This window comes from Diorhabda carinulata, chromosome 2 (assembly GCF_026250575.1).
Source record: "Diorhabda carinulata isolate Delta chromosome 2, icDioCari1.1, whole genome shotgun sequence".
Taxonomy (NCBI): domain Eukaryota; kingdom Metazoa; phylum Arthropoda; class Insecta; order Coleoptera; family Chrysomelidae; genus Diorhabda; species Diorhabda carinulata.
Genome location: NC_079461.1, coordinates 2,257,399 through 2,279,771, shown reverse-complemented (window position 1 = coordinate 2,279,771; position 22,373 = coordinate 2,257,399). Strand labels below are relative to the sequence as shown.

General features: G+C 32.0%; 4 protein-coding genes across 10 annotated transcripts in view; 2 read left to right on the top strand and 2 right to left on the bottom strand.

The window, feature by feature from the left end:
• The window catches only part of LOC130890673 (UNC93-like protein), a 95,657-nt gene extending 87,236 nt beyond the window's left edge, over window positions 1–8,421 (top strand). For all 6 annotated transcript variants that reach the window (XM_057794893.1, XM_057794889.1, XM_057794890.1 and 3 more), the window contains 3 exons: window positions 2,809–3,242; window positions 7,214–7,550; window positions 8,097–8,421. In XM_057794893.1, the coding sequence (XP_057650876.1) occupies window positions 2,809–3,242; window positions 7,214–7,545 (766 nt within the window). In that variant the 3' untranslated portion in view covers window positions 7,546–7,550; window positions 8,097–8,421. The remainder of the gene's footprint in view (window positions 1–2,808; window positions 3,243–7,213; window positions 7,551–8,096) is intronic.
• A 1,108-nt stretch (window positions 8,422–9,529) lies between these two features.
• LOC130890671 (peptidoglycan-recognition protein LE-like) lies at window positions 9,530–13,482 on the top strand. Its single transcript, XM_057794885.1, has 4 exons — window positions 9,530–9,848; window positions 10,568–10,850; window positions 11,673–11,865; window positions 13,086–13,482. The coding sequence occupies exons 1-4, from the start codon at window positions 9,606–9,608 to the stop codon at window positions 13,366–13,368; spliced, it is 1,002 nt and encodes a 333-aa protein (XP_057650868.1). The 5' UTR covers window positions 9,530–9,605; the 3' UTR covers window positions 13,369–13,482.
• Window positions 13,418–15,489, bottom strand: LOC130890672 (adhesion G protein-coupled receptor B3-like). The gene is made up of 4 exons (XM_057794886.1): window positions 15,338–15,489; window positions 15,138–15,274; window positions 14,915–15,088; window positions 13,418–13,738 (listed from the first exon to the last, which is right to left on the bottom strand). Exons 2-4 carry the CDS (start codon window positions 15,217–15,219, stop codon window positions 13,488–13,490), a joined length of 507 nt encoding a protein of 168 aa, XP_057650869.1. The 5' UTR covers window positions 15,220–15,274; window positions 15,338–15,489; the 3' UTR covers window positions 13,418–13,487.
• Window positions 15,490–16,610: 1,121 nt separating this feature from the next.
• Window positions 16,611–22,373, bottom strand: part of LOC130903491 (tyrosine-protein phosphatase non-receptor type 61F) — a 28,768-nt gene continuing 23,005 nt past the window's right edge. The window contains exons 9-10 of one of the 2 annotated variants that reach the window (XM_057815614.1): window positions 22,291–22,359; window positions 16,611–22,191 (exon numbers count right to left, since the gene is read on the bottom strand). In XM_057815614.1, the coding sequence (XP_057671597.1) occupies window positions 22,335–22,359 (25 nt within the window). In that variant the 3' untranslated portion in view covers window positions 16,611–22,191; window positions 22,291–22,334. Of the gene's footprint in view, window positions 22,360–22,373 lie in introns of both variants that reach the window. The other variant, XM_057815613.1, reaches the window with a different exon arrangement.

The following is a 22,373-nucleotide window of genomic DNA, read 5'->3' as shown; positions in this document are numbered from 1 at the left end:
TAATCGCCGGTTTTTTTGAAATAACCGGACTGTTGTACCAGATTGAATCATGAAAAAATTCAATTTCGGTGCTTCAATCACGTCTATAAGATCGTGACAGGCGACTGATCATAGATCTATATATATGAACCCGAAACTAAACAAAAATCGACTGTATGGGTCTGTCAAGTCGAGCCAAATCAAACAAAAGTAGTTCCAAGCAAATGATCGCCGGTTTTTTTGAAATAACCGGACTGTTGTACCAGATTGAATCATGAAAAAATTAAATTTCGGTGCTTCAATCACGTCTATAAGATCGTGACAGGCGACTGATCATAGATCTATATATATGAACCCGAAACTAAACAAAAATCGACTGTATGGGTCTGTCAAGTCGAGCCAAATCAAACAAAAGTAGTTCCAAGCAAATGATCGCCGGTTTTTTTGAAATAACCGGACTGTTGTACCAGATTGAATCATGAAAAAATTAAATTTCGGTGCTTCAATCACGTCTATAAGATCGTGACAGGCGACTGATCATAGATCTATATATATGAACCCGAAACTAAACAAAAATTGACTGTATGGGTCTTTCAAGTCGAGCCAAATCAAACAAAAGTTGTTCCGAGCAAATAATCGCCGGTTTTTTTGAAATAACCGGACCTGCAGCCACCGTTCCATTAAAGCAACGTAGAACGGTCGATTCTGGATGGTACACCAGAATTTGTTGGCCAGAAGTGTCATTCTCCAACACGACAATGTGAGTTGTCACACTTCAGTTTAAGTACAAACGTTTTTGAACAGTCAAAATAGTCAATGATTCTGTTAAAATTCGAATTTCTTTAAGCATCATTCGGAAAAATGATTAAAGAAAACCGAAAAAAGTTACATAAATATCCTATAGAAAGTTTTCAGTCCCTTTGAATGAATTATCTTATTAAAAACTATAGTAGCGAGTTAAAATATAAAAAAAGAAGGTCGTTGTTTAATTTCCGGATATTTTTCTTCGCTAATTGTTTCGCAAACGTCACAGTAGACCAAACGGCTATTCTTTCTTGTCTATTTTAAGTACTCTTGAGGTCAAAGGACGTCTAGACGGTTCCACGTCTTATTATTATCAATTATTATTTATAAAAATTCTTAAAAGTATCTAAATTATCATCAGAGACATATTTAAACATTTTATGAGCTTTTCGTGAAGTATACGAGTTGAACAATATATTTTTTGTTCATACCTCGTATATAATGGCATCAGATAATGAACAGTTATATGGTTACGACCCGATATAAAATTTGTTTATCAACTGCAACGCTCAGGGCAGTTATAAATAAAGAAAATTAATATAATGCGTGGTTCTTGTACGAATACTTTTTTTTTGTGGCGCCAAGGAAGTGCTGAATTCGCGCTTTCCAATGTTAACGAGAGAATTCTAATGAATGTGTAGATAATCAGTATTATTTTACTTAATAAATACCACAAACAGGTCCGGCGCAAGTTATATAGGTGAACTTCATTCCAAAAACCGTGTCAAGTTTACAAGGTTTGTTTTAATGTGTTGTAGTTAGAGGTCGTTCAAATTCGCCATCCTAAAATTTATTCAATGTCTTTCGTTTTAAATTTATCGCTGATTATACGGGTACAAAAACAGTTGTGATTTATATTTCTACAACTTTTTCTTTACCTACTACTATCTAAACCTGTTTAATGTTTTTTTTTTATCTGTAAAATTAATCGTAAATATTATCAAATATATTTGGTATACTAAAATTAAGGGTTTTCAAAGCCTGTAATCAGGATTACCAACTCCGGGCGACAAAAATCCTAGATACTGAATCAATCAATAAATATATATATGTACATTGAAACGAAGTCTTTGCCAGCTAGATTATAAACGTTTTCGTAGTGGGATTGTGGCAACATTAAACACCAAAGTGTACTAACTCTAATATATTCCGAGCTTAAATAACTTAACTTAAATAAAAACGAATTAGAAACATAAACTTATCAAAAGGCACCAAGAAATCTTCTTCATTTTGACATAAAATAGGTTAGAAAATGTTTTTTCAATAATCTATTAGTTAATTGGTTATATCCCAAGTACCAGTCATCGAATTTGTCTTCTCATCAAGGTATTGAACAATCAGAAAATAATCTGAATAGCATTTATAATGATATAAGTACTAACTGTTGAAAAAAGTTGCACGGCTCCACAATTTGGTTATTTATCTAATTAAACCTCTAAATTGTTGATGCAAACTGCACCAAACAGTTATCTTTTGTGGATGAAGTGGTTTTTCATTAAACACATGTGGATTTTAACCTCATATTTAGTTCATTGACAAACCCACTGAGCCAGAATTGACTTCGTCACTGAAGAAGATTTTGCGATGAAATTAATCTGCTTGGCGCTTCTTTTCCAGAGCCCAATTTCTGTAGTAAATTTTCAAGATTTGCAGAGGTTATGTCTACTGAATAAACTGACAGGAAAGGTGCGTTCACAAACTAAATACAAAAGTGTCAAGTCCCTATTGGAAAACCTATTAAGGCGATACAGGTAGCCGTTTTATTATAAGGGGCTGACTCCTATTGTTGCGTTCAAAATTTTGGACTCATTTTCAGCACTCGATTCAACTGCAGCAACTTCTGTAGTTTGTGATTTACAAATGCAGTCTTCACCAACTAAAATTCTTCTTCTATGAAAATAACTGTTAAAAATGTACCTACAAGAACCTTAACATTTAATCTAGTGTAGTTTGATGGGTACTAGTCTTTATTGGCTTTATTTACAACCACTTTTACGTACGAATACATTTAACTTTTTGTTCCAGATACGGCGAGAAACAAGGTCGCAGAGCTAGCCAAGTTGAACTCACCGGAATCCAATTACTTTCGGCGACAGCTTACCAACTCAAAAAACCATATCAGCAATTCCTCATTCCGATAACGGTATGGATCGGTATGGAACAAGCGTTCATCGGTGCAGATTTTACGCAAGCTTACGTGTCCTGTGCTCTGGGTATTCCTTCCGTCGGTTACGTCATGATATGTTTCGGTTGCGTCAACGCAATTTGCAGTCTTCTATTTGGATCGATTATGAAATATATCGGTAGAGCGCCCATTATGGGTCTTGGATTTTTGGTACACGTCGGTTTGCAAACGTGGATGTTGTTATGGAGGCCGCATCCCGATACACCTTATCAGTTCTTCATGGCAGCTGGTTTGTGGGGCGTTGGAGATGCCGTTTGGCAAACGCAAGTTAACGGTGAGTTTAATTGACAGAAATATTCGAATTCCGTTGGTGCTAGGTTAAATCCGAAAATAATCCCGTGCACAACGGCCCCTCCACCCTCGAATCATTCCCAAAGTGCTTGATACTTCCGTTACAAACGAAAGTATCGAACGCTGTAGTTCAGTAAACCGATTTCTCCAAGCAAGGAAGTTTTTTCTCATGGAGAACTGACCGAAATGTCGTCCACTTCCACAAATGGCGCAGGATTTGAGTTGTGTGAAGTTCACGATGATAAACCGAGTAGAAGACCGTCGATTTGGTATGCGATTGTCTAGAATATCAACAGTGAAAGATCGGAGTCAGTTTTGGTTGAACGCATTCCTAAAACTTCGTCTTAAATGTGGTCGCAAATTGTTTTAACAATGTTACGGGATAGGCAACTCTCTATAATTACAGGAGATGTAACGTGGATGTTTCATTATACTTTCGAAACAACAAACACTAAAGAAATTCAAACAGTTGACACAGTTGACAGGAAAGTTTATGGTGACTGTGTTTTGTGACCGAAAAGGGGGACTCCTTCTCGATAACTCGCCAGAGAGGTTGTACAGCCCGGATTTAGGCTCCAGCGATTATCACCTCATCCCCAAGCTAGAGGAACGCTTAAAAAGTAATGGTGAATACCGAATATGTTGAAAAATGGACAACCCTCGTAGATTTCAGTTCCTCTTGTCTCAAAAATAGTAGGAAAAAAGGATTAGGAAATATTTTTAAATATAATTTGATCTAGAAATTTTTGTTTTAGCAAAATACAATTTGAATGCCAACAAATTTTTTTCTAGGTACGAGGGGGGCTTTTTAACAATCATTTATAATGATGTTCAGTATATTCATATTAATTTTTAGTTAAGGCTAATTTGACCGGACTATAAAATGTTTCTATATTAAATCATTTCTAAAAAAATTTCTACGTAACTGTGAATAGATGTATCAATAAATAATTATTGTGTAATTAATAAAAATTTACTTGGATAGTAACTATCAAATGATCATTATCGGTTTAAACTAACCTTAACCGGTTTTCCAACATTAGAAAGTTCTCGATTATTTTGTAATTTTGAATGCGTATATACGGATTTTTAAAAAAACAGTATAGAAAAGAAAATATATGATTTATGTGAAAGATAATTCCAGAGAATGATTTTGGTCTCGGCTTCATATAGTAAATGACAAGTGACAAGTCTCAACAAGCTTTACAAAATGGAGGCTGTTTACAATGACACGTGTCTATCATTGCAGCACAGTCCGGCATTTCCAAAATAAGTATTCTAAGGATCGTACACGAACATTTAAATAGTGCAAAAACAGTGTCGAATAGAAAGTTGTCCAAGAAAAACTATAAGCTTTCCCGTGTAAAACCCTCCAGACTTGAACGACGGAGCTTAGCTTGGAACAACGCTGGGAAACCCGGACTTGGCAAACCAATAATGTCCCAAGCCTAGTCTAAGTCCATTCTATAGTGAGCCAGGCTTGACTGAACATATTCTGTCACCAGATTCATGCGCAGTTTGAAATTCGCGTTTGTGGTATGAATAAAGTACTTTCGGTATATATTTCTATGTTCGTGGATCAAATATAACTAATTCTGAACGTTTTTTGATTACGTCCGATGTGTCCTCGGACCTAGGTTAGGATTTTCAACCTGGCACGTGCCATTTTTCTGATATTCATCACGTATTTGTTTTTCTACGTATTTGTAATTAAAAATGACTCAATTATTCGGTAAGGTGATTATTATACACATCTTATTCTCCTAGATAGCTTGAATGTCAAATTAGACGTTCATAAAAGGTTCTGAACAATATTGAAACGTTCAGAATATATCCAGAATTTATTCGGAACGGGTTCAAATTTATTTCTGAAAACTGATCAGTAAGTAATGTCGTGTTGCACGTGCGGTTAAATATATATTTACATCCAATAGAACAATGTTAAATTAGTATGATAATTTTCATATTAATAACAAGATTTGGAATAATTATGTTAATCGTTAAAGCTAAAAGGTGAAAATAATCACAATTACGTTTCTTTGTCTTTTGTTTACAAACAATTAATCATCGGGTAATTAAGTGAAACTAAACAATCCTAATTTGTTTTGAAATATTAATGTCTTTTACAAAATAGTCACGATGGGAATTCCTATTACACTATTTTACGAAAGTTATGTGGAAAAAAATAGACTAAAAGCATAACTTATATCATAATTATTTCGTTGAAACTTTAATCATATTAAAGTAATTGCTTTTAATCGATTATTCAATAAGATTTGAAGCTGAACGAAATAAAAATTCGGTACAAATACATCTTGTATAACCCACACGTCAATTATTACTTCGAATGCCATCTCGTGGTGGTAATACAAACTTCGTATGATATTTTAATTGATCAAATTTGGATGTTAATTAATCACGCGAAAACTTTTCAACGGAAATAAATGGAATTTGTCAACAGTTTATTATAGAAGACTCAATCAATGGCCATGGCCAAAGATGTGAACTAAATTTTGCTTTATTATATAGGACAGACAACTAAATATTTAGAAAATAGATCAACGAGTCGTAAATCCATTAAAACATATAACAAACCATCTTATTAAAACAGTATAAAACATCATATAGAGAATTTTAAAATTTTTTTCAAATACATAAGAATTTTTAATTTATAAATTCAATGTACGAGGCTTATCCGTAAAATAAGGTACCCAAATAATGTTCACAATGAAAAGCATGTTTATTGGCTTAGGTATGTTTGGAAAACTTAGATTTTTCGACATAACCGCCGTTAAAATCAATGAAACCCAAGGTATCGTTGCCGTTTCATTTTCGGATCCTTTGCACAAACCTTGGGATATCTCTCGAAATTTTGTCCCTGCAAAAATCATCTCGCTATGATCCCGGACTGATCTTTCAGCATTAATTATTTTATTTTCGCAATCACTTCGCCGGCTAGAACGTCGTTCGTCATGGAAATCTGTACGTCCTTCTTTGAATTCATCTTTTTCTGATTCCAAGACAAATAAACGTTGTAGATAACTCGCTGGGGCGGGAATTGGGAGAAAGGGGGCCAAGCTACATGTTAAATCTCGCAAAATTGTGTCTAACACCGTTTCTAGCATCCGTAGCTTCTTGGTAACCCTATTTTATGAACAACCCACGTACATTAAATTATACCCACGTACATTAAATTATTTTAATTGATAATTCTTCATTTTGGTATATTGAATTTTGGAATTTGATAATTAATGTTGAAAAGTATGGTTAGGTATGTATAAAAATAGAATTAATTTGACTTTTCTTTTAATTGTTGCTAAAATATATCTCCTGTTTAATTTTGTCCCGTTTTTGCTAATCTATTTCCTTATTTTCTTCAATAAGTGGTTTCTGATTGTTATTAATTTTTTCTAATTACTTTTCTATTCTTTTTATTAGTTTTATAATTTTCTTACACAACTGTTTCTTAATGTATTCATCGCCTTTTTAATTTCCTTAAATATTTCTCCAATTTCTTCTTTAAACTTTTCATTTTCTTCAGTAATATCATCTTAATATGTATTTCATATTAATGTTTCAATACATAGTTAACAACCCTCGTATATGAATCAAACAACATTCTTACTTGTATTTCAAGATGTATTAACGTAAATTTCCAATTATTCTTTAATGAATCAGAGTAGTATTACGAAATTTACAGGAAATAATAAATATAACAATGATTTTAATTATTCTCAATTACAGAAGAAAAGGTAATCAAATTTAACAACATTTAACCTAACCTAACAAAGAACAATTCCAAGGAATATTCCAATATTGTAAAAAGTTGCATTTATAAACAGTTTCTATACACCAATCAAAGCAGAGAAAAAATTTTCTTATATCGGAGCCATTCCCGAAATCTCCATATACCATAAAACAATATTCCTAAGTCTTAATTTCTTTTATTTTCAGGTCTGTATGGTACTCTTTTCCGTCGTAACAAGGAAGCAGCGTTTTCCAATTACCGTCTATGGGAGAGTGTAGGTTTTGTTATAGCATATGCTTACTCAACGCACATCTGCGCAAGAATGAAGCTTTACGTTCAACTTACCATTCTCGTGTCTGGATTCTTATTGTACGTCATTGTCGAAATCCACCATCTACACAAGATTCGTCGACAGAAGGAGAAAGAAAAGAAAGCAGCTGAAGCAGCTAGAAACAAAGAGATTCTTCCACAAGAACCAGAAGAAACCGATGACGAAAAAGACGATATTGATGACGAAATTATTGTTACACATTTGTAAATTAGGTAAGTTTTTCAAAAAAATTATACGACAACTAAAATATGAAGAAATCAAACGTATTAAAAATGATTTTATTGCTGAATACCTGAAAGAAGTTACTTAAGAAAACAGTACTGAATAAGAACATGAGTAAAACAGGTTCGAGACAAACAAACGCACCTTTTCACTTAAAATCGAACTGTCACTGTCAGTTTATTCAGTAAACATAACCTTTTCATCATGGTGAAGTACACGAACAAACAACGTCTGCAAATCTTAAAAATTTACTTCAGAAATTCGGAATCGGTGATACAAAGTTTCCAAAATAGAGCATCAAGGAACGTAGTTGATGATACAGGGACCTCGATGTCGAAATTATGGGAACGTTGAGGTTATCCACTTATGATATATATATACATTATGAGGGTTAGTTAAAAGCGAATATGAGAATTTCCATATTAGCTAGAAAATAATTGCTTATTAATCTTTATAATAAAAAAATACCATGTTTTGTTGTTTTCTCAGAAAAAAATTATATGACTATAAAATTACTAGCAAAATTTTTGTTTCAGACTCGGATAATAAAATAGATCGATCAGTAGTACTTCAAGGGACCAGTATGGACATTATTGCATCATTTTTTATACAAATAAAACAGTAGGAAATGGACAGTATTTACCGAGGGGAGAAATATCCACAGAAATTTTAATGGATACCGAAAAATTGTTGTGGATGTTTTAAATTGATCGCTATAAAAGAATAATGAGAATAATGAGCGATCGCGTTTTGAATGAGATAAAAGATGAAGCAATGGAAACTGTCAACTGTATAAAAGGTGTTTTGAAAATTAGTTTGTACCCAAACCAGTTTTAAATTGACTAAATAATTTTAATTGTTCTTTTTTGTTTATTTTAAAAGTTTTCCTCATGAACTTATCCCGAACAATCCCTTCATTTTTATGTAGAGTTTCTACCATAACTTACTACAGATGATACAATTCAAAAATTTTGATAAATGAGCTGTTTTTTTGAAAATACATGCCTCGCCCAAGATTATTGCACAATTATTTATTTGCAAATTAATTTCTCAATAGAGTTGAACGTATATCAGCAGCAGTGCCATGTTCATGAGCGAATAAATTTTATTTGTATCATCTTAATCATCATTTATAATCTTGTTTTGTGGAAAAAAAATAAACATTGAACGTCGTGGAAATTGTTTTTAGATGTTTAAACACTCTAAACCAATAAATTTTTGTTTTCAAATATTTATATATATATACATATTTTATTTTTCTGATAATTTTAGAAAATGTGTACAGAAAATATAAATAGATGTTTCTTAGATTGTAAAATATAGAAATTTAAGTATTCAAATTGTATAAATATCAGTATTTTGAGGCGATACTGCAAAAATAAATTCTTTTAAATTATTATTCAACCGAAGTTTCTTTTCCCCTATTCGTTCCTAAAATTCCAGGTTCCCAAACTTTTTTGTTTCGAATTCCGCTGGATCTGTTGGAGCAGCTACATTACCACCAATTTCCAAAACTCAAAAAAAAGTGAAGATTAGGAGCTATGGAAACTTGCGTTGTGACCGAGTTTCTCAGAATCACTATAAAAACAAAATTGAACACTAAAGACTTTTAATTACCATAAATATAACTGGTGAGGGGTGAGTTCTATCGTATTAATGACTGTTTGATCTACTTTCTAAGTACTCAGATGTCTGTCTTATGTAAACAGCGTACAATTATTACAAGATAACATATTTAATGAAATAATTTGATAGTTTTTGGGAGAGTTCTGATATATATAGTAATGAAAAGTTTTTTATCGTCTTGATGTTCAGTTTCTGTACTGCGAACAATTAATATTGAATTTATAGATATAGAAAAAAGGTGGAAAACCTTGAAAAATTCATCAACGAACAAGATGTTCGAAATTTAGTTTGCACTAATGTTGCGAAAACCAAAATAAATATAATTTTATCGCATTTTAGATTCAGTATTCCGGTCGTCATTAATCCAAAAGATAATAAATATCATGAATCATTTGATAAAAACATAGCAAACCGCGAACATGGTTACGCCCATAAATAAAATTTCAGATATCCCAAATAAAAATTGTAATAACTTGAAAGAAAACGAAACGAATAATGGGGAGGATATCTCAGAAAAGTGTCAAAAGTGGTTAGATACATGTACGATTAGTGATAGTTGTTCCGTGTACTCAGATTCAAATAATTCTGTATTAACAGAATCAACAAGCAGTGCCATTGATTCAGGCTTAGTGTTTCATAACAGTATAGTGGCAATTAATGACGTAAGAAGTTTTAGAAAATATAATAATTAATAGGTATTCGTTAAGTATAAAATTTAATCACAAAATGGTCAATAAAAATTGTAAAAATCAAAATTTTGGTGCAAGTTTCTGTACAATTAGTCTTGGTCATAATTATTTAAATTATAAAAAGTATATTGTGGAAATATAGATACATAAATGAGGAGGAAAGTTGGTTAAATACTCGAATAATTATATAAGTTTGGATTTAACAAGCATACTCAATATTTTTTTTAGATTCAGGTGATCCATTCAAGTCTCATCTGCGGCTACAGAATGTCTCACAATTTTCTGTTGCTCTAATTGTAGTTAAGAATCTTTCAACATAATAATATCAAAGTTACTAACAAACAGCACCTTATTATTCATTCTATTTTCCTTAAAATCAAAGATTGAATACCAATTACTAAAATTTACCAACATAGTTTATGAAATACCTTGTTTAAATTGTAAAAAAAATACATTGGTCAATCTAAAAGATCAATCCCCTATCGAATTACATCTCACAATTTATACCCTGGCAGATGTTCATTTGCAGCAAACGTTTTTTATATAGGTCATTCTATGGGTCTACCAAAGTCTTACAGTACTAGAGAAACTAATTACAAAGAACGTGTGGGTTCAAAAACAACATATATTGCTCAACATTATCAAATGTATCGATATATTGAAAACAAAAATCCTGAATTTGTCATTTTTAGGATGGATGCAAATCTGTTATTATACAAGATAATAAAGTTGATCCCAAATATGACAACGTCAATATTTACAAATCAAAGAAAGTCCACGTGGGCGACGTTACTTACATCAACGGACCGGTGATAATAACTAATAGTAGTTCCGCGTATAAAGATAAAAAAATTTCAGTTCCCTATAACGAATCATATATAGGCACTTTCATAGTAGATAGGACCAATTGGTTGGCCCAGCCAGCGCTAGGGGAAAAAGAATACCTGAAGAAGCCAGTTCCATATGTGATAATAGGTATAATCAAAATCATTACTAGAAAACTATTTGAATGACTACATTGAAATTAGATGGTAATAAAGTTCAAATCACGTGATATAATTATTAAAAAAGTTAATGAGAAACGCTACAAGAAATTCTGACACAATGACCGATCTAACAAATTGTCAAAATCAGCTGATGGCCATTTTAAGATGGCCGCCGTGGGGTAAACAAATGCATCTACAGCTTTTGTGAGGTTTATGAAGTTATTTGTTGGATTTTAGGCATTATTTCCGGAAACGTCGCTTTATCAGCTTTTTTCGACTATGTAGGTACTACTGGTAAGCGGTAAAGATAGTCTGAAAAACAAATATATTGTAACCCGAATTTAATTCTGAGTACCACTCTTTTCATCTAATGAAAAGGACCTAAAGCTTCAGTTTGTCCTTGTACCTTCCAACTGCTACTGGGTTATCACTTTGCACCCTAAAAAAGTTCTCACTCGTGTTTGATAAACTTGAATACGACATTGAAAAGCTCACTTGAAGAATGACTAAAAAAAACTTCGGAAATACTCAATTTCAGATCGAAAACGTATGTGTGGAATTCTCTTGACACCATAGAACAAAATTGATTGTTTGCCCCACGGCCGCCATTTCGACGTAACTCAGCTATTTTCTTAGAATGCCTAAATACTTGATTTTGATAATAAACATCGAAGACCGATGCAATATAGCTGCCAATGTTAGCAATGTAATTTTTCTTGACATACAACCAAATATTTCATTGACATAGTGGATATTTAGATGTTGACCGATGTCAATCTCAGTCTTTTAATAAATTATTTTATAATTCTAGCACATACGGCAACTGAAGAAGGGTTCAGTCAAGCTGAGAACACTTTATTAATCCGACTGATTCAAAGTTTCCATATAGAAAGCAGGAAATGGAAAGACACGAGTTATAATTTTCTTATAGGTTCCGACGGATTAGCCTACGAAGGTAGAGGCTGGGGAGTTATCGGAGCTCACACCAGAGGTTACAATTGCAAGTAAATAAAATATAACTACAATTTTTCATAATACATACCATATATTTGTCATACGTTCAATTGATACTCTACCAATCAACCAAAAACTTGATTTAAACTTAATCAAATGTATGATTAGGCTTCAAAAGTTGTTCTTTTTTCCTTTTTACTTACTCATCGGCGAATAGGAACAAATTTAAGATTAGCAATGACTACGCTTAATATAGAGGTCGGCATAAGTCAGGCAACACTCTCGAAAAATCGGCATAAATCCAGCAACGCTCCTAAGTATGGCAACGCTGTCGAAAAAGATTAAAACAAAGCAAGTTCGTGCTTCAGACAGTTGCGTCTGAGCGACGCGCGCTCGTCGAGTAGACGTGTTTCCAGAATAAGCAACCCATACAAGTTCGCGCTTCAACAATTAGTTTTTTTTTGTTACAGCATATCTGCGTATGAATGCGGATTACGAAACAAATTTCAACAACAATTTCCAAACTCCCAAAAACCAAATCGTTCAGCATTGTGGAAGATCATAAATTCTTAAGAACGGGCTCTGTTGTCGACGCGCCGCATTCTGCTCAACCGGTATCTGTAATAACTGAAACGCATGCGCTATCGAGTTTACTGTCCGCGTCTCCTTCGGGCATTTCACGAGGATTAGAATTTTACGAGTGGTACCTCGGATGCAGTCAGGATGATCCGCAGTTCTAGCACTCCATTTGGTGATAGGATGAAGTAACTTTCAAGCTGAACGGTACGATACGGTTAATCGGAGTAACTGCGTGTACTGGAACTCTTTGTCAACATATTGATTTGCTTAGCCGGACTGACTCTCCGTTGAGAAACGTTGCTGTAAATGCATTAACCGAATTTGGCTCAATTTGAATAGTTACAGTATATTCTTTTTCGAAATTTTGACTTATGCCACCTTCGTATTATTCATCGATTTTTCTCTCTATGAGTTTTAGGTTCGTAGGTAAATAAGAGTGCTGGCTATCTTTATTTGCGCATGATTTAATTTATATGAATGCAATAAACTTTTATTTCACATTTCTTCAGTTACGGATATACAGATTTGTCACTCGTAGGCTATTTATCTTTTGCCTCCTTTGCCCGTACTGACCTCGGAGCTTCTATATTTGATAGTTGAGACGGTTTCTACGAGATCTCCCATTACTAATTGTGTTAACACTTGATAGGATGCTCCCAAAGCAAAATCGTTGATAATATTTTTGTTTTAGATCTATAGGTATAGCTTTTGTAGGATGTTTCATAGATCACTTACCTCCAAAGGCTGCTTTGAAAAAAGCACAAGAGCTCATTGAAACCGGGGTAAAAAAAGGATCCATAGCATCGGATTACAAATTACTAGCTCATTGCCAATGTTCACCAACAATGAGCCCTGGAACCAAATTGTATGAAGAAATAAAGACTTGGGAACATTGGGACGCGTCTGTTACCGTACACAAGTCAAATATTGATTGTGTAGTTGAAGAAGTCCCCGATTACGATTTAAAAAATTGAAACGATACTTCATTTCACAAATTTGTAGTTTAACAATAATAAAATAACATTTTTATCTTGAAACTGTATTTGATAAAAGTGATTTTCAATATATTTCCATGAAATATAATCAAATCTTATTATTCCAACTTGATCAAACCGAATAACTTTTGAGGACAGGCGGGCATTTGGCACGCTTTTTCTTCCATTTCGGTTTCAACATCTCTACAATTCTTTCTACAATGTCGCCAACGTATATTGCGACCTTTACCGCAAGTTACACTACAAGTTGACCACGGTGTCCACGATTCCCAAATCGTTTCGGTATTTTTCGCCGGAAGCTTCGTCGTTCTTTTTTGTGTCGTTTTTCCTATAGACTTTTTCGTTCTACCTAAAATTATATTAGATAACCGAAGAAAGAAGAAGAAAAAAACAATTTTTTTTACACTGTTTACTTGTGCTTTCCTCTAAACGTTTTCGCCAACATGAGAACAGAATCTTCAGAAGCTGAGATCACTTGGACTGTTAGTGAGCTGATCGCAGCTTCTGAAGATGTTAGTCTCTCATTTTGAAGAAAGATCAAGAGCAAAACGTAACCGAATAGTCCAAAAACGTACAAATATTGGGCGATAAACGCTGAAAGCCTTGAATGGTTCGGGTTCCAAATAAATGACATTAGAGTCGTACAATACTTTACCGACATCTTCAGGTTGAGGTTAGAAATTATTCAGACAACCTTTTGGATTCCTTTCTCTTTATCCATTATTTTTTTGAGAGCGTCGATGGTTCACTTTTCCTCTACAAATCCAAACTGATTACTTGACAGTCCACCACTATTCACAATACTCCTCAGCAACTGTGCTTCTGGCAGATGTTCAAGCAGTTTTCCCATGCAATTTAATAGGCAAATTGGCCTAAAACTTGGTTTATTCTGCTCAGGTGTCCTAGGTTTCTTCAGTAGAACCAGTTTTCCATATCTGTGGGTGCTCATTAATCATATTCAAGCATTTCGGACTATGCTTTGTAAAATTTTAGATGGTATATGATAAGATCTTGGTGCATTCTTTAGTTTAAGTCTCTTTGTTGCCACAACTAACTCTTCTTGCTTGAAAAGTGTGATGTTATCTATATTTGTTTTGCACATATTTGCCATTTTATTTGTTCCTGTTTTGAAAAAAAAAATTCTCAACTTCTTTGAACCTTATACGATAGTCGCACAGATGGTCTTAGATAATATGACTTTGTTACAATTTTGTTACATATTTGCCTCAGGTAAACACATAAAAAATGTCAAGTTACTAAAAAATTTTTCCTAGAGAAAAGTAAAGATAATCATCATATTTTTCACACATTCAACTATTTTACTAGACTTTTCCAGCAATATCCAAACATTTCATTAGACACTCATAGAGCAAATCCAATAATCCCAAAATACACAAAAATAGCAGAAAAATATTTTTTGCGATGATGTTGGTTCGCTGATTTGACTATAATGTAATATATTATCTGATAGAATTTTTAAAAACTTCAAAAAAGTTTTATGGATAAATTCATTTAAAATGCTCACCTTTATGATTTTTCATATCACCAATTTTTGAATTAGTATCTTTTTTCACGTCATTTTTAACTAAATAATTTTGATTTGAAATTGGATCGAGACTATAATCAACAATATCATCTTTTATCTTTCGTTTAGATACAGATTTTTCAAGTAAATCGGGTAGAACATCATCATATGTTTCTAAAATTAGTCAATTTTAAAAATATATTAGAAAGTTTTTGGTACGTACCTCTGATAAAGTATGCATTGTTCAAGTTTACAACGATATATAAAATAAGTAATTTAACTAGCACTATGGGCATAAACGCCATGAATTAATAAAGTCAGAAGTTTCAAATTCTTCTTCTAATTTTTAAACATGGGCTACTATAATAATTATTTCAACCATTTCAATTACATGTAGTCAATTTATGAATATTAAATACTTACATCTTTATAATAACAAACCTATTTTTATTGACTTATTATTATTGAATTAACTATACACACTTATCTTAATATAAGGTACTACATTACACATATTTTATAATAAAACTACGATATACATTTCGTAGTTACCTAATGTTATACATTAGCCGGTGTTGACGTGACACATGACAATTGATTTTGCCGTACCTAAAATTACGTATCTCGGTACAGTATCTTTACACTTTAAACCGAGTTGCGCTGTTTATGATGACGTACAGTGGATCAAAGACAACTCAGCATACACGAGGACATCACAAATAGAATATAAAGGTGAGGAGAGCCGTCTTGAATAGGGGAAAGCTGAAAAAGTGTCCACCTCTAAATAGCGATTGGGTAGCAAGTGGAAATGATATGAATTTAGAAGTTATAAACAAAGTGAAGGTTGAATAATTTACTATTTTACTTGACTTATGTAATTGAAAAATGTATAGTATTTAAAATTTCAGCTACTTACGTAGTCAAAAATAATTTGGTAATTATAACCTTAAAACTTCTTCATAAAACGTTGATATTGATATTAACACGCTTTTTTTATAAACCTTGGTTTCATGGACACTTATTGATATACTGAGATGGTTATCGTTACCTCTATACTTCACAACATCACAGAACAGTTGACAGATGCCGAGAACGACAAATGACATATAAGACAAGACTGTTAACAGATAACACAATATACATGACAATTGACATCAAAGACAGCGGACACCTCTTTAACAAATGGAGAATATTCTGTCACCCAGACACAATGGCCGCCTGTCAAAGTCACGTGTTTTAGAATAGTCCATCATCTATTCATTCAATATAACCTCTACAAATGGTTAACGAAAACAGGCATGGAAACAAAGTGATAGATGAAATTTTTATTATGAAATTATAACACAACAAAAGAACTAGTCAAAAAATTATAATACAAAGTTCAATTGAATATATTTTTCTGTGGTTAATTGTAAAATATTGATAATTTCGATTCAGATTCTATAGATCAAGAGCAATTTTCAGTTAGTGAATCATTTTGTCGAAATAGTGTGAACGAACAATGCAAAAAACGCAAAAGTCACAATAAAAACACAAGATACGTTCGTTTATAAAAGAAAAAATAAATATTTTACCATCCAGGCAAAATGGCAGGCTTGTCAAAGTCACGTGTTCTAGAAAGGACCATCATCTATATAATCTCTATAAATAATTAACGAAAACGGGCATGTAAACAACAATAAAACTCGTAAGAAAATTGTAAAGTTTAATTACATTTATTTTTCTGTAGTTAATTGTAAAATATGAATAATTTCATATCAGATTTTGTAAGACAACGTGCAACTTTCATTTTTCAGTGTTTTTTTTCTATTGTGATGTTTTTGTTAAAAAGTAGGAACTTTTCAAATGTAAGAGTAGAAACTTTTTTTTTACTTTTTATACAAATTCGATTAAAAAATGATAATGTATGACACATGGTATACACATTTTTGAACATAAAATTGGGAAAAAATCAATTATGAGACAATAGCGTATGGAAAAGGGACAAAAATGATTTTTGTATACAAAAATTAATAAAAAAATCTGAAAGCTACATTTATTCTGAAAGTAATGTTTAGATCATAAAATAATTCAAGTATTAAGTTTAAAATTACTTAAAACAAATTATTATCACTGCTTATAGAAAAATTGTCATGAAAGTTAATTCTTGTTAATTAAAATCCTCTAGTATTTTAAAGACTGTGCTTTTAAGAGAAAAATATTGATTAATGAATTATTTTATTAAAAAAAAATTTATTAATACAAAACATTTTTACTAATGAAAACTTTTGATAATGTTCTAATTTGCCAAGAAGTAGAGGCTTCGCAATCTTCTATTGTATTTATAACACAAAATAATGTACTAAATGTAAATGATAGTTGAATTCCTCAGTTTTTATTTCTGTGAAAAATTGCTAATTTAGATTTTATAGTCCAAGAGTTTAGATTCCTTTCTGATTTCCTTCAGCAGCAGAACACACAAATCAATTATGTCTTAAAATGAAAATTAAATCTTTCCGAAAACTTTATATATCGTTTTTAATAAATTTCTGTTTTTACTTTTATCATCGCAGTAAAAACACTAAAAAAACATTTGACGTGACGTTACTGATTCTAATCCAACGCTTTTAGTGGTAAAATCAACTTCAACAGCCCTCATTGTATCAATCGGTTAATTTTTCTGAAATATACTATATCATTGAACCCCTAAGTATTGTGTATTATAACTTCATTTCGGCATAGGTAACGTTTTTTTGTGTCATAAATAAATATATAACTATATAAATGAAATAACGCATTGATATTTTCCAAAAACGGTATAAAGATTGTTTAATTATATTTCGATATCATTGACACTATAATCTCTAGGCACTTAGAAGTACAAATTGATATTAATTTATTAGAATATTTGCGAATAAATTGTTTTTACACAAATTTTAATAACCAAAACAATATGTTGAAAGCGATAGTTCGTTTATAAAAAATTGTCTATTTTTATAATTAACACTTTTTATTAATTTATTTATTACATATTAAATACTAATTTATAAAAAAATATTCACTATGAATTTTTCATTCTATGTAAAATACTGATGTAGTATTAACAAAAATAAATACAACTTAAGAGAAATTGATGATGTTAGAAGAGGTAAGAAATTTCATAGAAGTACTGCAATTTTTTTGCATCAAATAGTGTCATTTCAAGGTGTCAAGAAAATGTAAAAGAAATATAGTTTTACTACATTTGAAATGTTTTAAAACATATTGTACCAAATATTCAAAAAATCAATACAGAAAGAGCCAATTTTGGTAAATAGAGTCAGGTAATATAATCAAATAAAAGTATCTTTAGTAAAAAAAATAAACTAAAAATTCTACTACAAAATAAATTAGATTTGTAATAACAATATTTTGGGAAATCAAATATTTTCACTAAAAATAAAAGAATGATCCAATTAAAATGAGATTTAAAAAAACTATGACGTTAATGAATTTCCTGTTTTCTAAAAAATGCCAAAAGTACTAAAATTTGAAAAATGACAAGATTAATAATGAAACAATAGAATTTAAAAAAAAACGAAGGGACCTGAACAAGTATCTTTGAAGATAATTATTGTGGAGATTTATAAAAGTAATTTTAAGATATTTGAATTCGAAAACCACCGACCAAAATGCAGATTTTGCAGCAAGTATTCAAGTCACAAATACTAAAATGTAAAAAATGATAAGAATAACAATGAAATGTGACAAAATAAAAAAAAATGAAGGAACTAGAGGAAGCCGATTACATCATTCTTGAAGAATATGAAAATAAAGGATAAATAATTATTGTAGGTGTTCTCTGAAGATAGAAAGGATCACAATTGTTACCGGATAATAAAGATAATCTACAAGGGATAGCACAAATGTTCATTGATGGAAAGAGGATAATGCAACATTGAACCATTTCAAAGTTTTTGATACCTACATGTTGTTGTGCTATCCCTTGCAGATTATCCTTATTATCCGGTAACAAACAACATGTAGGTGTCTGTGGATGACAGAAAAGGATTCAAATTGTTACCGGATAATCTGCAAAGTATATTAATGGAAAGAAGATGAACCGTTCCAAGGAAACAAAAACACATACTACTAAAATATATAAAATAAAGAGATTCGTCATGCACTACAATTATAAAATTAATTTCAAGAGATTTGAATTGGAAAAAAATCAATTCTAGTACAAAATAAATTAAATTTATTATTATTCGAGGAAATATGACAAAAAATAGAGGTTGCTAAGCAATAGCTTTCCATTATTGAGACCATAAATAACAGAAAATATATTTGGGTGTTTGCCGAAAATAGAAGCAAGAGATTTTCCGGATACCAAGGAAGATCTATTGCGGGAAGCCCAACTAGAAGCTAATGAAGGTATATGATGAATACAGGGTATTGGAACTGAACCGCTTCGAAGGAATTAATCTAGAAAGCGTACAATAAAATTTTAGGAAATCTAAATTCAATATCTATAGAAAATTGTTTGATTATTGGAGCTTCCAGTCAAACAATGAATCTGAAAAATGTTATAAATTTATACTAACATCTACTGTTCCACTAAATATGATAATTCAATTATTCGTAGGTCAATTTTTAGTGGTTAAAGGCCGAAACTCACCAGTAACACGCCACACCACGAGTCGAATATATGTTTTTCCATTCAATTCAATACATCTGAGACTTTTTAATCGTCCCAGGGTTGGCGTATGGTGGGCTGAGTGTGTACGCCACGCCATCCCACGCGGAAAGATTCGAAATCCTCTTGTGTATTGAATTAAATGGAAAAACTTATACACACATATTCTAGAAGGGGCGTGGGGTGGCGTGGAGTGTTATTAGTGGGTTTCGGTCTTAATAAAAACAAACAAACCCCACAGTGGGGTACAGCAAAACCAGATTCATTTTGTTAAATAAGTGTGGATTTAACAGCCAGAATTTTTTTTGTACTACCGAAAGACACAGGGAAAAGATACAAACAACAAGACTAGATTAGACCATAACAAACATGAAATATATAGGCAAATATTATATACAACACCTACGGAACAATACATAGAAGAAGGTTGGGATGAACTTTGTAAACAAAATGACTAAGAATAGAGGGAAAAAACTACAAACAAAGAACAGAAAGGAATAGAAATAATGTTGGAGGAGGTGGACTCGATGAAATAAAAAAGAAAATCAACTTCACTTCACAAGTATGATAATAAAAGTATACTAGAAGCCAAGAGCACAGAAAGACCTGGATGAAGTAATAAACATAGTGACTAAGAACAGAGGGAAGAAACTACATGAGATACTACCACAAACAAAGGACAAAAAGGAATGGAAAGAACGCTGGAAGAGGTGGACTTGATAAAAAAAAAGAAAATCAGCCTCAGGAAGATCTGGATGAACTTTATAAACAAAAGGACTAAGAATAGAAGGGAGAAACTACAAACAAAGAACAGAAAGGAATGGAAATAATGTTGGAGGAGGTGGACTCGATGAAATGAAAAAGAAAATCAACTTCACTTCACAAGTATGATAAGAAAAGTATACTAGAAGCCAAGAGCACAGAAAGACCTGGATGAAGTAATAAACATAGTGACTAAGAACAGAGGGAAGAAACTACATGAGATACTACCACAAACAAAAGACAAAAAGGAATGGAAAAAATGCTGGAAGAGGTGGACTCGATGAAAAAAAAAAGAAAATCAACCTCAGGAAGATCTGGATGAACTTTATAAACAAAAGGACTAAGAATAGAAGGGAGAAACTACAAACAAAGAACAGAAAGGAATGGAAATAATGTTGGAGGAGGTGGACTCGATGAAATGAAAAAGAAAATCAACTTCACTTCACAAGTATGATAAGAAAAGTATACTAGAAGCCAAGAGCACAGAAAGACCTGGATGAAGTAATAAACATAGTGACTAAGAACAGAGGGAAGAAACTACATGAGATACTACCACAAACAAAAGACAAAAAGGAATGGAAAAAATGCTGGAAGAGGTGGACTCGATGAAAAAAAAAAGAAAATCAACCTCAGGAAGATCTGGATGAACTTTATAAACAAAAGGACTAAGAATAGAAGGGAGAAACTACAAACAAAGAACAGAAAGGAATGGAAATAATGTTGGAGGAGGTGGACTCGATGAAATGAAAAAGAAAATCAACTTCACTTCACAAGTATGATAAGAAAAGTATACTAGAAGCCAAGAGCACAGAAAGACCTGGATGAAGTAATAAACATAGTGACTAAGAACAGAGGGAAGAAACTACATGAGATACTACCACAAACAAAAGACAAAAAGGAATGGAAAAAATGCTGGAAGAGGTGGACTCGATGAAAAAAAAAAGAAAATCAACCTCAGGAAGATCTGGATGAACTTTATAAACAAAAGGACTAAGAATAGAAGGGAGAAACTACAAACAAAGAACAGAAAGGAATGGAAATAATGTTGGAGGAGGTGGACTCGATGAAATGAAAAAGAAAATCAACTTCACTTCACAAGTATGATAAGAAAAGTATACTAGAAGCCAAGAGCACAGAAAGACCTGGATGAAGTAATAAACATAGTGACTAAGAACAGAGGGAAGAAACTACATGAGATACTACCACAAACAAAAGACAAAAAGGAATGGAAAAAATGCTGGAAGAGGTGGACTCGATGAAAAAAAAAAGAAAATCAGCCTCAGGAAGATCTGGATGAACTTTATAAACAAAAGGACTAAGAATAGAAGGGAGAAACTACAAACAAATAATAGAAAAGAATGGAAATAAAGTTGGAAGGGAAGGACTCGATGGAAAGAGAAAATCAACCTCACTTCTTACACCCACAAGAGTAACTAAGTAATTTTTCTTGTTCATCAAACTGAGAAATTGAAAACAAGTTTCGAAATTTTTTAATTTTTCAGTTTTTTATATTTTCAAAATTGTAAAATTTTGCTAAAAGTAATTGTCATAATTGACAACTACTTTTAGATATTTTCCTGTATATTCCCTTGTCAAAATGGTAAATTAGATACCATTTTCGAGGTAACTGACATACAATTTTGAAATGTAATTTTAATATTTGAGTGTTTTCAATATTTCAATTTTGTAACAATAAAAAATATGTCTAGAAAAATAATTTAAAGGTTATTATTTGTGAATAAACTACAAAAAAAATCAATAAAAATCATTATTGAAATGAAATAATAAATGCAGTACCTCTATCAGTTCTTACTTGTTAGACTTTTTGAAGATTCTTGTGATTTGGCATATTTTTTCTGTTCTAAAACACAACACAGCTTAATTCTACCAGGTCTCGACCTCATCGCTAATTGACTAGCTCGATTAAAAGGTAAGACCACAAAATTTGTCCTCAACTAACCTGAATTTCTCAAAGTCCAGTCGTCTCCAAAAAAATTTCAAATGTCAGTCTTGATGTGATGTTTTAGGCCTGTAAGAGAAACC